This window comes from Simochromis diagramma, unplaced genomic scaffold (genome assembly GCF_900408965.1).
Source record: "Simochromis diagramma unplaced genomic scaffold, fSimDia1.1 OVJJ01000486.1, whole genome shotgun sequence".
Classification (NCBI taxonomy): domain Eukaryota; kingdom Metazoa; phylum Chordata; class Actinopteri; order Cichliformes; family Cichlidae; genus Simochromis; species Simochromis diagramma.
In genome coordinates this window covers 1,583,214-1,596,022 of record NW_024387047.1, presented here as the reverse complement: position 1 = coordinate 1,596,022, position 12,809 = coordinate 1,583,214, and the positions used below count along the sequence as shown (strand labels likewise).

The following is a 12,809-nucleotide window of genomic DNA, read 5'->3' as shown; positions in this document are numbered from 1 at the left end:
CTTATTTGTTATTGTCAATAGGAATGATTACAGGAAGCACACCCCGTTTCAGTATTTAAATTGCTTGTGAGTTTTAATTTTGACTTGATTATGCTAAAAACTTTTTTTTTTAAATTGATGCATTTGAAAACTTTATGGTGGTCAGTCTACTGTCGTTGTGACTCCTAAAACAAATAGACAAATCGTCAGAAGGCGTTATTATAGCTCTGCATCAACAAGTAGACATCAGAAGCTAGTTACCCAATGTTAGTGCCAGCTTGGTAAAGCTCACCCCACCTGCCAGCTGCTTTAATTGGCTCACATCCCACATGCTCCACATGTTATAGCTCCCTTCCCAAATCATCCCGGATGATGGTCTTATCTCAGCGGTTCAGAGCCTGCAGACTCTGTCTGAGTCATGCCGTCGCTTCCATAGCACTTTCCCGAAGAAGGAAGCTGAATGGCTGACGATTACTGCAGCCTGGAGATTTTGAAGTCTATTAAATGTATTCTTTTTAACTTTGCAAAGAAACCCCAAAAAAGCTTAGCAGGAAACAGACTTAGCTTCCGTGACTGAGTTATGTTATATAGCTCGCTGACATGAGGCAGATCAGGTGTTCTCACCTTCCTTCATGCTAATGTTCTATGACTATTAATAGGAAGCTCCTCCTGCCCCCTTCAATACCTGACTCACCTTAACTGGCTTCACTTGAAAGAAAATGGACTGTGTGTGTGTGTGTGTGTGTGTGTGTGTGTGTGTGTGTGTGTGTGTGTGTGTGTTTATGTCTCTCGGTATGACTAGCCATCCATCTTACCTCCTCTGCTCTTGTTATTCCTCCATCCTCACCTGCCGCTTTTCATTTCAGCTCACCCGTGTTCACTTTGTTTTTCTCTCCTCTTTCCACCCCTACCTTTACTTTCACCTACACTCTTTTTGCTTTTCCCCTTCCTTTTTCCTATCTTGCTCCCCCTGCCCCACATTTTCTTCTCCATTCCCCCCTCCACCTCATCTCCGCCTTCCCTCCTCCAGTTGGATGAAGTCTGCAGGGAGAGACGGAGGAGCGCAGTGCTGCCTGCTAAGCAGCAGAGGACAACACATGTGCTTGCATTTCTGTGTGTGTGTGTTTTATGTGTTGTGTGTGGGTGGTGTGCAACTTTGTGTAATATATGATGTGTGCTTGTGACACTGACTGCAGCGTGCTTATTCACTGCAGAGCGGCTTGCAGGAGCTGCTGTTTATCACACTGTCTCTCCTTATCTTCTTCATGCTGTCTGTCGCCTTCCCCCTTTCTATTTTCAGTCTTTGTCCCATCTCTTCACATGTGTGCACACACACACACACACACACATTCCCACAAACACCTGAGCAGAGCTTTTAAGCAGGTGTTGTTTTTTTGTCAGCTCCATCCATTAAACATAATGGGTGTGTGCATGAAAGCTGTTTTTGTTTTGTTTTTTTCTTTATAATGAAAAGGTGTATGTGAGCGGAACAGCGTGCGTGTGTCCTGTCTCCAACAGTTCACGTCTTCCTCTCTTTGCAGCGGCCTAATTAATGTCATCCGTCTCACTTACACTGACAATGCTCCTCTCTTCTCTCTCCTATGTTGTCTCCTCCGTTCTTTTCTCCCCTGTCTTGTCCTTTATTTAACTCTTGCTTTTCGGCCCTTTGTTTAGACCCTTTTTTTTTCTTCCATCTTCACATCAGTCTTTTTCCTGTCTTGGCCATCTTTTCTCTCTGTGGCACATTGAGTAGCCAAAGGTATGACTAAATATATTTCCAAGTCTGCTGTGTATTCAGTGACACAAACCTGTTGGATTTATTTTATAATTATGAGTACAAGCAAGAGAATATGTCCAAATCTGCCAAACACACAGTTTGACAGACAGAAAATGTTACATTCAGATTTTTTAAATTTGTTTTTTGTTTTGTTTATTCAGTAAAAGTTATTTTATGGCTGCTCATGTTTATTTGAGAACTTGCTCTCTTGTCTTCACTTCCTTCAGGTTCTGTCTTTCTAATCATTTCCTATTTTGTTGGCAATTAATTTGTGAAATGTGAGTAATTGGCATTTATGCAAAGCAGTTTAGCAACAGTGAAAAGAGCAGCAAAGCAGGCGACACTCGGACTTACTCAAGTACTTTGACATGATATAAAATCGTATTCCTCTTTGTTTTGGCCTTGGCCCTTTTCCCTTCCTTTAAGCCAAGTTTCTTCTGATTGGCTGCCCCTCATTAGCAGAGGATTTTACACAATAGTTGGGAAAGGCTTCTCTGCTCACGGCCAAGAGTAGAAAATATCGAATCCTGAGTTTTTGGCTCACAGGGATCACTTAGTGACTGAAAGTGGAAGTCACTGTGAAAAAGATAAAGCTCCACTCACACAAGGAATAAAGACTAGCTGGTAACTCCCAGAAAACTTAAAGTCACCAAAGAAAAATGCATATTCCCCGACTGGTTAGCAAATGGTTGCTGAAGGTTGCCAGCAATCACTGGGTAAAATCTGTCAGGTTTAAAAACTCGTGAGTGCTTTGGATGCTGGTAGATTGCCCAGCTGCCCGTAGTTTGCATGGAAGATGTCGACTTGTCTGCAAAGACTTGCCAACACACAAGCGGCAGTAACCGCGACGGAAAACTGAAAACGTTCTCCTTCAAATTAAAAGTTGTGCCTTCCTGCAGGTGCAGCTCTTAATATGAAGGCAAATATTCTCCCTTTGCTGTTTGTGTCACACTCGTAACACTTCCCCTACAGCTCAGAGAGTAAATGGCAAGTTGGCTGGTTGGTGTTGGTGGTGTTGTGTTTCTGCCAGTGTGACTGGGGTCTAACACAAACGTTGGCATTATCATCTGAAACTATGACCATGTTTATTCTCATGTACGTTAAAGATTAAAATAGGTAAGACAGAAACAGGTGAGAAAACAAATCTAAGCTCCTCTGCCTTGTTTCTCTGGTCTGGTTCTTTCTGCTGATTAGGTGAGATTTACATTACATGTATATTTTTAGGGTATGGTGACAATAGCAACTACATGATTGTAGTGTATGAGAAATAATCTGTCTGGATGAAAGTCTATATATTCATGACGTTTCTCTCCTTGCCCTGTGTCTTTCTGTCTGACAGTCTGGTTCCAGTATAACAACTCCACAGGTGGACCCCTCCACCTCCTCCTCTTCTTCCTCCTCTACCTCCACCACTACCACAGCGAAAGCAGAGGAGAAGAAGCTTTTATCTAAAGACTCGATCCTGTCCCTGTACGCAAGCAGCTCAGTGGGCAGTCAGCCACAAAGCCAGCAACAGCCTGCTCCAGGACAAGGTAACACACATGCTCTCATACAGCCAGCAGTTATTATTAACCCTTTGTTAATCAAATCAAAGCAGCTTGGTCAATTGACTCAAACTCACATTTTCAATTCAAGCAGAGTCACTCAAGTTTGTAGGTCTTTTTAAAGGATACAGTTTGCAGGAGGTGTTTCTAAGACTGGTAGAGGGGAAAAAATAAAGATTGACAGTTTGTTGCTAAGGAGTTGTGATTTCATGCCACTTTCTCTTTTGGGTCAGGCTCATTTGTTTACTGAGCTTGAGTGTCTTTTGTCAACTGAACTATACCGACACAAAAGCTTAAAAATTTGTTTTAAAAAATCACATTTATTATCGGTTTTATATTAGCCGTTCCACGAAAGATCGAGCATGGTGTTAGTTCAGACAGGAGACAAAGCTCAATCCTGGCAGAAAAGCTGATCTTCAATACTCAGCTGATATTCTCCCACTAGGGCTGCACATGTGCCAGCCACTTGGCAACCCACCTCAAATCAAGGCTCAATAAAGGTTCTGGCTTTCAGTTCTGTTCAGTGCTGGGGGGTCTTCCTGCTTCCAAATCTAAATTACAGCTGTAAAAACTTCAGTGGTCTTGGCTAAACTGTTTACAACTACACACCGCACTCAAACATGGGGTTGGACGTTACCCACAAAGATGGTGTAGCAGTGAGCTTGGCATTGATTCTCGACCTCTTAATCTTCTCAAGAGCCGCCGAACAAAACTAATCCTCACTTTATTTTCGCTATTTAACTTCATTTAATTGCATGCATTGCATTGCACCATTGTTTCTGTGGCCATGAGCTGAAACCTACTCCCCAAGAAGGCCGGGAGGATTGAACGAGGACCCTTCTTGTTATGAGGTGACAGTCTGCACCTCTTCACCACTGTGCCGCCTCAAAACTCGAAATAAATTACACTTTTGTTTTGTGTTTGACCTATAAAGTGTCAAATTATTGCTAACATCTTCATCATATCAACGTTTTAAGAGGACTAAAAGCCTGATGATCCGTTTATAGCTTGGAAAATGATCCGCAAGTGGCTGGAAATCTGCAAATGAAGGCAGCAGTGTGTCTGCTTGTGCGAAGAGAACATTTTAGCCTGGCCAAAAGGCTGTGTTTATTTTTGGTCTACATTTCAGAGATGGAAAAAAGGAGACTGGTGGAAAACAACATAAACAAGTGGAGTTGTGGCTGACTTTGGAGAGCAGTCAGAGGCTGAGAGCTCACTCACACCCTGCTGACATTGTGTATGTGTGTGTTTGTCTGGTAAAGCTGATCTATTAATCAAGAGAATTCTTACTTGCTCATAGCCTGACACCTTTACAGATGCACACAAAATGAAAACTTATGGCATTAAGAGCTTTTGGACCTTGAGAACCTTTTGATACATTCTATAACTCTTAATGGAACGGCAGCTTTTTTGTATCTTCACTCTGCAGAAACTAGAAAGTATCTTTTTTTTTTTTCTTCTTTTTTTTTTTAGCTCCTGACACTGACTTCATCAGTACAATAATTTAATAATTAAGATCATGATTTGATCAGGTTAAACAAAAGATGCAAGATTTCGTAATCCTGGATGTTTGAAGTATTTTTTTTGGAAGCTACAAAACAATTTATGGTACCCATACACGTTCCACAAAAATTTGCTGTACATTATGCTTTTCTTAGCTTTGTTCTTATCTCTGGACACTCACATGAACCTTGTGACCTCTTTGGAGAATCACCCCCAGAATGGGAGCCTACATTTTTAATGACTACGTGCTGCCACTGCAGAAAATAGTTACTGTTAAGGCAAGAGGTGTGGGAGCTGTTATCGTAGCAAAAGTACCGGCAAGTGCATTTGGAGAGTTGTGTAACTGTATCTTAATGTGTCTGTATGTAATCAGATCTGAAAATGTGTAAAGGAATCTTTAAATGCATTTTGAGCAATCTGATTACACACAGACACACTGAGATCCAGTTACACACTCAGCAGAAAATATTACTGCTACAGTAATAGCCCCACACAAAGAACCTCGGCAGTTACGATTTATATGCATTACTGGACTCGTGGATCAGAGGACTGAAATTCAATTTACATTCAATTCAATTATATTTATATAGTCCCATTTCACAACAGCAGTCATCTCAAAACACTATATGGTAAAGGCATCACAGTGTCAGAGAGAGAGCAATCAATGAAGTTCTCTCATTTGATTGCTAAAACAGAGACCTCCTGAATGAGGCTCGAACATCAGAACATATAGAAGACAAGAAGGAAACAGACGAACAAAGAGCTTAAAAAATAAACAAGATTAGACGCAGATTGCGGGAGAAAGTAGACAGAAGTTACTGACATGTACTAGTGGCATGTAAAACGCTCAGTGGATCATGGGATCAAGGGAAGTCCCACATCAGCCTTTGATTGAAGCAGAAAACTGGGGGTTGTTTTAATTAATCAAACTTAATCTTAAAGATTGATTAATAATTTTAAAAATGGATGGTGTTTGACTCTGAACCCAAACTGGGAGCTGTTCCAAGCCTGACAGCTGAAGACGCTGCCTCCCATTTTACTTTTAGAAACTTTAGGAAGTTGAAGTGCAGCTGCAGTCTGAGAGTGGCGTGCTGAAGTGGGACGATCTATGAGATCTTTAAAATATCAAGTGGTGCAATGATTCAGAACTTTGTATGTGAAGAGAACCCCATGCTTTTTTTCCAAGGCTAGAATTAGCTAGTGAAGCCAATGAACCTAATGTGGGAGTAATATGCACTTTTAAAGAAGCTTCTCGGATGAGAGGTGAAACATGTTCAAGGAAACATAAAGAACTCCAGAGCATGCAGCAGAAGGCCTGGGGCTGCTGCATTTAGCCTGGCTGAATACAGCTGCCTGCTCAATCTGTAACTTAAACCGGCACTCAAGGATGTTCTTAATGTAATTAATTTTTTTAATGTGCAAGCTGAAGGACATGTGTTCAAAAAGGACTTAAAGATTCCTCGCAGTAGAAATGTCTTGTGAATGTAGCGCGTAAACAAACATTACACATACACGGCGTCTCGTAAGCTGGCAAAGACGTGCAGGTTATAAATACAAGGCTGCAGACTCAGACCTAGGTGTTTACACACAAACAGATGCACACCTAGGCAATGTTGTACACACACATGCATGTTAGAGGGAAGATGCATCATAAAAACGTAGGAGAGTAAAGATGAAAGGTCAGCGTGCTGAAAAGCAGGAACGTCTAGTTCACACTGCATTTACTAGGGTCCCAGTGCAGCAGTAAAAATAGCGAAGTGTCTGCAGGTTCGCTTTCATCTCACAGTTATTATGTGTAAAGACTGAAGTGTCAGGAGAGTGTGCATGAGCGCCTGTACGAGGATGTATAGGTAGGCGGATGTTCACACATACATCATCCATCAGCCTGTGTGGGAAAGCATTAGTGCTGCATGTTTTCTGCTTGGTGGGAGAAAACAGGCAGCAGGTTTTTACAGCAGGCACATGCATTGATTATAGTGTTCCATGTTTACACTGATGTATCAAGGATTAGGAATGGAATGAAGGGCTTTCTGCGTATTGTCCTCTCTGAATCCAAATAAATGCAGATTGAGATCAAAGCCAAAAGAACCTTGCCAGGCTAATGCTCAAAAATCAGACTTTCATCCTGCATGCACTGTATGTGTGCGCGGGACTGTGTGCACTTATCCATGCTGCAATGGAAAGGCTCTAAGTGCAGCCAACAATGAGGTGATCAGAATGTCAGAATATACAGAAGGCCAAAAAACATTGCTTCGTCAGTGATCTGTGGATTAGCTATTTGTCCATGGATCTGTACTGATGTTTTTGGCTTTATAACAGCTAAAGACTAAAACCTGTGAGGCATTATGACTTGTGCTAAAGAGGATATATTATAATATGAGAGGAGAGTCTCTCATTTTGTACATTCACAGAGCAAAGCAGGGAGGCAGGAAAAAATAGTTTGTTTTTGCCTGCCTGATGGTATCAAGCTAACTCTGCAGATGTCCTTCTCCCCAACAACCTGTTCTGTTTCTTCTTGTGAGGTTATGAAGTGTTCCCATACCGGGTGAACTATGTAACTGGTAAGGGGTCAGGATCTCTTTTCCTGGAAAACATCCAGTGGAAGTCACACAGGAAACTTGAGCCTCATCACCTGGTTTAAATGAGCTAACTGTGGATGTCATATCTTGTATCCAAGGATTGTTTCAGCCAAAAGTCCATTTGATACACATGAAAATTCCAACACCAGCCAAATCTCCGGTGAGGCCTGGGGGTCTCCTCTTCGTAGGACATGCCCAAAACATCTCACCTAGGAGACATAATCACTGTGGATCACCAGCAGCTCTACTTTTGAATGACCAAGCTACTCACCCTATCATGCATCAGACATTGGTTCAATCTGTCTGTCAATCTCCCACTCCACTCTTCCCTGACCAACTACAAGATCTACTTGGTAGTGCAAGATCCTGAGATACTTAAACTACTCCAATTGGGGCAGCAACTCAAAACCTGTAGTGTGCACTTCCCTGTTTTCTGGCAGAGAATCAAGGTGATTCTCTTTCCAGTTTCTTCACACCTGGCTGCAAACCATTCCAGTGCGAGGAACGGAACACAACCTAATGAAGGCAACAAAATAGAACATCATCTTTAAAAAGCAAAGATGAAATGTTGAAGCCACCAAAGTGTAGACGCTCCAACACCTGGCTACACCTAGATATTCTGTTCATAAAAACTATGAACAGAATCGGTGATTAAAGGCAGCCTTGGCAGAATCAAACACCCACTGTAAATGAGCCACATTAAATGCTGGCAATTTAGACTAGGCTCTTGCTGTTGTTGCACAGGTACCAAATTGCCATGTACAATGGACCAAATACCCCATTTTCCCAAAGAACCCCCCAATTGAAGCCTTTGAAGTAAACAAAACACATGTAGACCAGTACCGCATTATTCCTCCTGGATCTGAAGTTCAAGTAATGGAAGGATTCTCCATTCCAGTACTCTGGCATAGACTTTCCCAGGGAGATTAAAGAATGTGATCAACCTATAGTTGGAACATAACTTTCGGTCCCCAGTTTTGAGAAAGAGAGAGTCCAGCCCTGAGAAAGAGTCCAGCCACAGTAGGGAGGAAACTCATCTGTCGAACATGGTAGAACCAAGGTTCTATTTATTAATGATGTAAACGACAGAAGTAGAAGGATGAACTCATGAGCTCAGATTGAGCCAAATGCTTCAAAACTGATTGGATACAGCTTCATAGCACAAATGGAAATTGTTTTTGTACTTGCACAGTAACCAGTTTGTGTGATTTCCCACCATACAGGCATACAGGACTTTATTCTATATACCGCAAGTACCTTGCAGTGAGGTGACAAAGCCAACCACTTCACTGAAAATGACCCAAAACATATTGCTATAGCAACTCTACAATTTTTCAAGGAAAGAAAGTGTATATTCGTTAATACAATGCAGTCATCTGATGTCAGTCCATAAGAGCATACTTTCAGTTACCGAAGGCAGAGAGACCCACAGAAAAACCACTGAAGGTGGCTGCAGTAAAAGCCTGGCAACTTAGTGCCAGCCTGCAGGAAGCAATTCAATGTTTTTAGGAAAGACACTGTATCTTTAGACTATGAAATGCTGACATTACAGCTATTTCAACCACTGCTGAAAACCTCCTTAGTACCAACTGAAGGTCATTGTCTCACAAAGCCAATTTAACAACATTGTCTTCAAAAAACAGACAAAATTCCAAGGTCCTCAAACTACACATCTCATCTGCCTCAAGTTGCACCAGAGCTTTTTATCACTTTTTCACAGTGACCCAGTGCATTGCTGATGGCATTTGGGCAATACAAGAGCAGCTAGTGGCTCTTTGGCTCTGAGAAGGTTCATCAGGTCATCATTTTTAATAAAAGTGTCAAGAATCTGCCTTTCCCTATTATCATCCGTCTTCTTGCCACACACTGAATGCAGCACTCTTTGGTGACCTGTAAGAGATGTCACTCTTCAATGAAATCCCAGTCAAAGGATATCACCTGCAGCTCTTCACCTCACTGTTCTTTGTGCATTCCCCGTTTGTTTTTATGATTTTACTGTTTCTCAACATCTTTACAGGATGAGTGCTAGTACGTTTGTTTGTTTTATTGATTGTAATTTGGGATGTTTGACTTCCTGAAGATTCTTATATTTGAATTTGAAGGCAAAGTTTGAAGGCATATTCTGTTGTCTTGTATTGCAGGCAGTGTGTACATGGGCCAGCCTCAGATGCAGTTCACTCCGCAGGGCTACGCCACAGCAGTGGCTGGAAGTATCCCACCCACCACCACCATGATGGGGTCTGGGGCCATGGTGTCTGGGATGGCACTGCCAAATGGGGGCTACATGAGCATGCAGCAGGGTGCGATGCCTGCCAACCAAGGACAGAACATGTACAGCATGCAGCAAGGACAGTGGAATATGGGCCAGGTAACAGGAAGAAATATAAATCTCTGTATTAAAGTGCAGTCAGAATGATGATTAACATTTAGCTTTTTGCCCACTCCAGTTGCTGTGAATATATAGATTCACACTTAGATCTGTTCCCCAATTCTGTGCAGAGCTCGGTGCAGTAATAACCTCACCAATGTAGTAAAAGCCCAAGAGGTGCAGCTTTAATCAGCTATTCAATCTTTTTTATAACCAGGGTTACTGTATAATAATATGAGGGGTTTTTTTCTTTTATTCTGTCACATGCCTTTATTCCTTTGTTCCTAATTCTGCCCAGAACAGTACATTACTTAGTATATAACCTTTGATTTAGGATCTTTTAATACCACTTAGAATGCAGAATGAAATTTGATGATTTGTGTGACTTGATCATTGGTTATAACTGTTTTCCAGCCAATTTGGAATGAAATTACATAATAATACCATAGACTGTATATAACAGATGGTCATAGCCACCATGATGCCATGCACTGGTTTCTTGGCTTCCCAATTTGAAGCCTCAATGATAGGTGTCTTTCTTGGAGCTGCAATCAACCTTATTTGGACAAGAAGGTGAAAAGTTAAGACTCACTATCTAACCTCCTGAGAACCAAGGAAAAAAGTATCTTTCAGATTTTCCCACGGCAGAGGACATAGTGAATGTGCTGGGTCTCAGGAGGGTGAGGCTAACAAAGCTTTGTTGCATAAACTGTATGGGTGCAACACATTGTTCTGTTGATGTTGTCCACAACTGTGATTATCTCATTTGGAACCATCATTTTATCATTTTCATCCTGTTTGTTTTGTAAGAATCTCATAACATGAATTCACATGCATCACGGGTTACAGCTCTTTAAGGTCCAGCCACAGCATTTTAATCAGGCGAGGGTCTGGACTTTGACTGGGCCACTGCAACACCTTCAGTCTATACTTTTTCAGTGATTCTGGTGTAGATTTGCTGCTGTTTGGGGATCTTTCACCTGATGCATGACCCAATTTGGGCCTCACATTTTGACTCTAGAATACTTTGGTATACAGAGGAGTTCGTGGTCAACTCAATCGCTGCGAGGTTCCCAAGTCCCGTGACTCAAATCATTACCCCTCCACCACCTTCCTTGGCAGTTGATGTGGTTTTGCCTAAAGTGTTTCAAAACTGTATTTTTCACATGCCTGTATATTGTAGAATCCTTCATTAATGTTGCAGTGGCCCACTTCATGGCCATTCATAGAGCTAATGTTACTGAAGGAGCATCTGCTGTAGGATTTCCTTTTGGTGACGTAAGTGCTTCCAAGATTAGTCCAACATTCAGAGAGTTTCGGTGACTTCTAATCACATCCCTGACAGAAATGCTCTTAGATTATTAAACTCGTACTTAACTGGTGCAGGTGATTGCAGTCTATAATGTGGAAGCATAGTAACAGTTCATCTGATAGAACAAAATTAAATTGGACGTGAAAAATTGTCTGTCCAGGGAAAGATGTGAAACAGACACCAGCAGCAATCCCCCTTTATGTGTTTAGATACACTTGTGCTTTTGCCGTAACTGCATTACTGTGTCTACATTAATCTTTTCTTCCCATGGTCTCTTAAATGCATCTTTCTTTCTTTATATTAGTTATTTATTAGAGCAATCTGGTTTTCTAAATCGAAAGAGGAAATATTCCGTTTTACACAGAAATCATACCCCCGTGAACCATTACCAGGAAAAGACGCGTCTTTACAGAGCCTGAAGTTCGTCTATTGAATACTTTCTGTGGTCACAACCTAAAAGGATGTATTTACTACAGTTGCATAATGTTTTACTTCACTGGTACTTCAGATTGTATCAGTGAAATCCCCAATGTATATTTCTGTCCAATGTTCAGAGCAGGCAGTCATGAAATACAGTGGACTGTCTAAAAAGAACAGCTCAGTCCACAAAGACATTCATTCTTTTGTCTCGTCCAGAAAGGATTCAAGAGAACTTGGAGCATTCACCAGCTTTCATGTGAATGAGTTTTCAGGGCCTGACAGATGAGTCATGAAGCGATTCAGGTTTATTCACATCTCAATGGCTAAATCTGAATGAATTTTTAAATATGACACAGAAGTTACAAAAATAGAATTTCAGATCAGCTCAGTTCACTGTTAATATTTTCTTCACTGTATCCTCATTGCATGATTTTTCAGTTTTTCTGCACAGCATTCCCATATGAAAAAGAAATAGTAAAAACTTATAAGACTTGCATAAGATGTGGCTTACTTCATATAGTGAATCATATCAGGCTTATATGATTTACTCATGAAAGTGGCCACTTTCTCATTACTTTCATATATTGTTTTAGTAAGTATCCAAAATATACAAGTTTCATTATATAATTTTTCAAGGTATCTTATATCTGTTTTCACTCTTGTATGCTTTTCATACAAGTTTCACACAAGACAGATACAAACTTTATAAGATTTATGTATATATCTTTTCCATATGGGTTGGCAGCATGTAGGGATTTACATTGACTTTTTTTTCGGGGGGTTTTTGGCACAGAAATGTTTCATGATGGTGCAACAACACCTGTTCTCCCTCTTAATGTCTTCAGGACTGCCACATCCCCCACAGCAATCCTCTCATCGCTTCGCTCTGTTTTTCTAAACATGTTTTTGAGCGTTTTATTGATGTCAAACTGTTCCCTTCTTGCCTTCTTCCCATGCCACTGTTGCTAGCTACTTATTGGTTAACAAAAATGGGAGAGCATTAATAATTACAAGTTCTCATTATCAGTCCTTATCATTTAATTCAAAATATATAAACTGTAATAATACAAAAGACAAAGTTCATGTGGTGCAACTGAAATTAAATAAAATGAAAAAATAAAATGTGCAATTACCAAAAACTACAGTTCATGTAATGGCCACTCGAGGCTCCAAATTGAGTCAGTTCCCATAGAGTCGCATGTTAAAATGCCTAAGCTGAGCCATGAAATGGAAATGTTTACAGCCTGTTTTTGGCCTCATGAATAGATTCACCCTTTTTTAAAAAGTGTCTTAGGGTTTAAAGCTGGGAGTGCAGGGCACCACAGTA

General features: G+C 40.9%; 1 protein-coding gene across 3 annotated transcripts in view; it reads left to right on the top strand.

Annotated features, from left to right (window-relative positions):
- LOC120741646 (stromal membrane-associated protein 1-like) overlaps window positions 1–12,809 on the top strand; it is a 140,060-nt gene that overhangs the window by 124,651 nt on the left and 2,600 nt on the right. For all 3 annotated transcript variants that reach the window (XM_040044619.1, XM_040044620.1, XM_040044621.1), the window contains 2 exons: window positions 3,096–3,288; window positions 9,524–9,750. In XM_040044619.1, coding sequence (XP_039900553.1) covers window positions 3,096–3,288; window positions 9,524–9,750 — 420 coding nt within the window. The remainder of the gene's footprint in view (window positions 1–3,095; window positions 3,289–9,523; window positions 9,751–12,809) is intronic.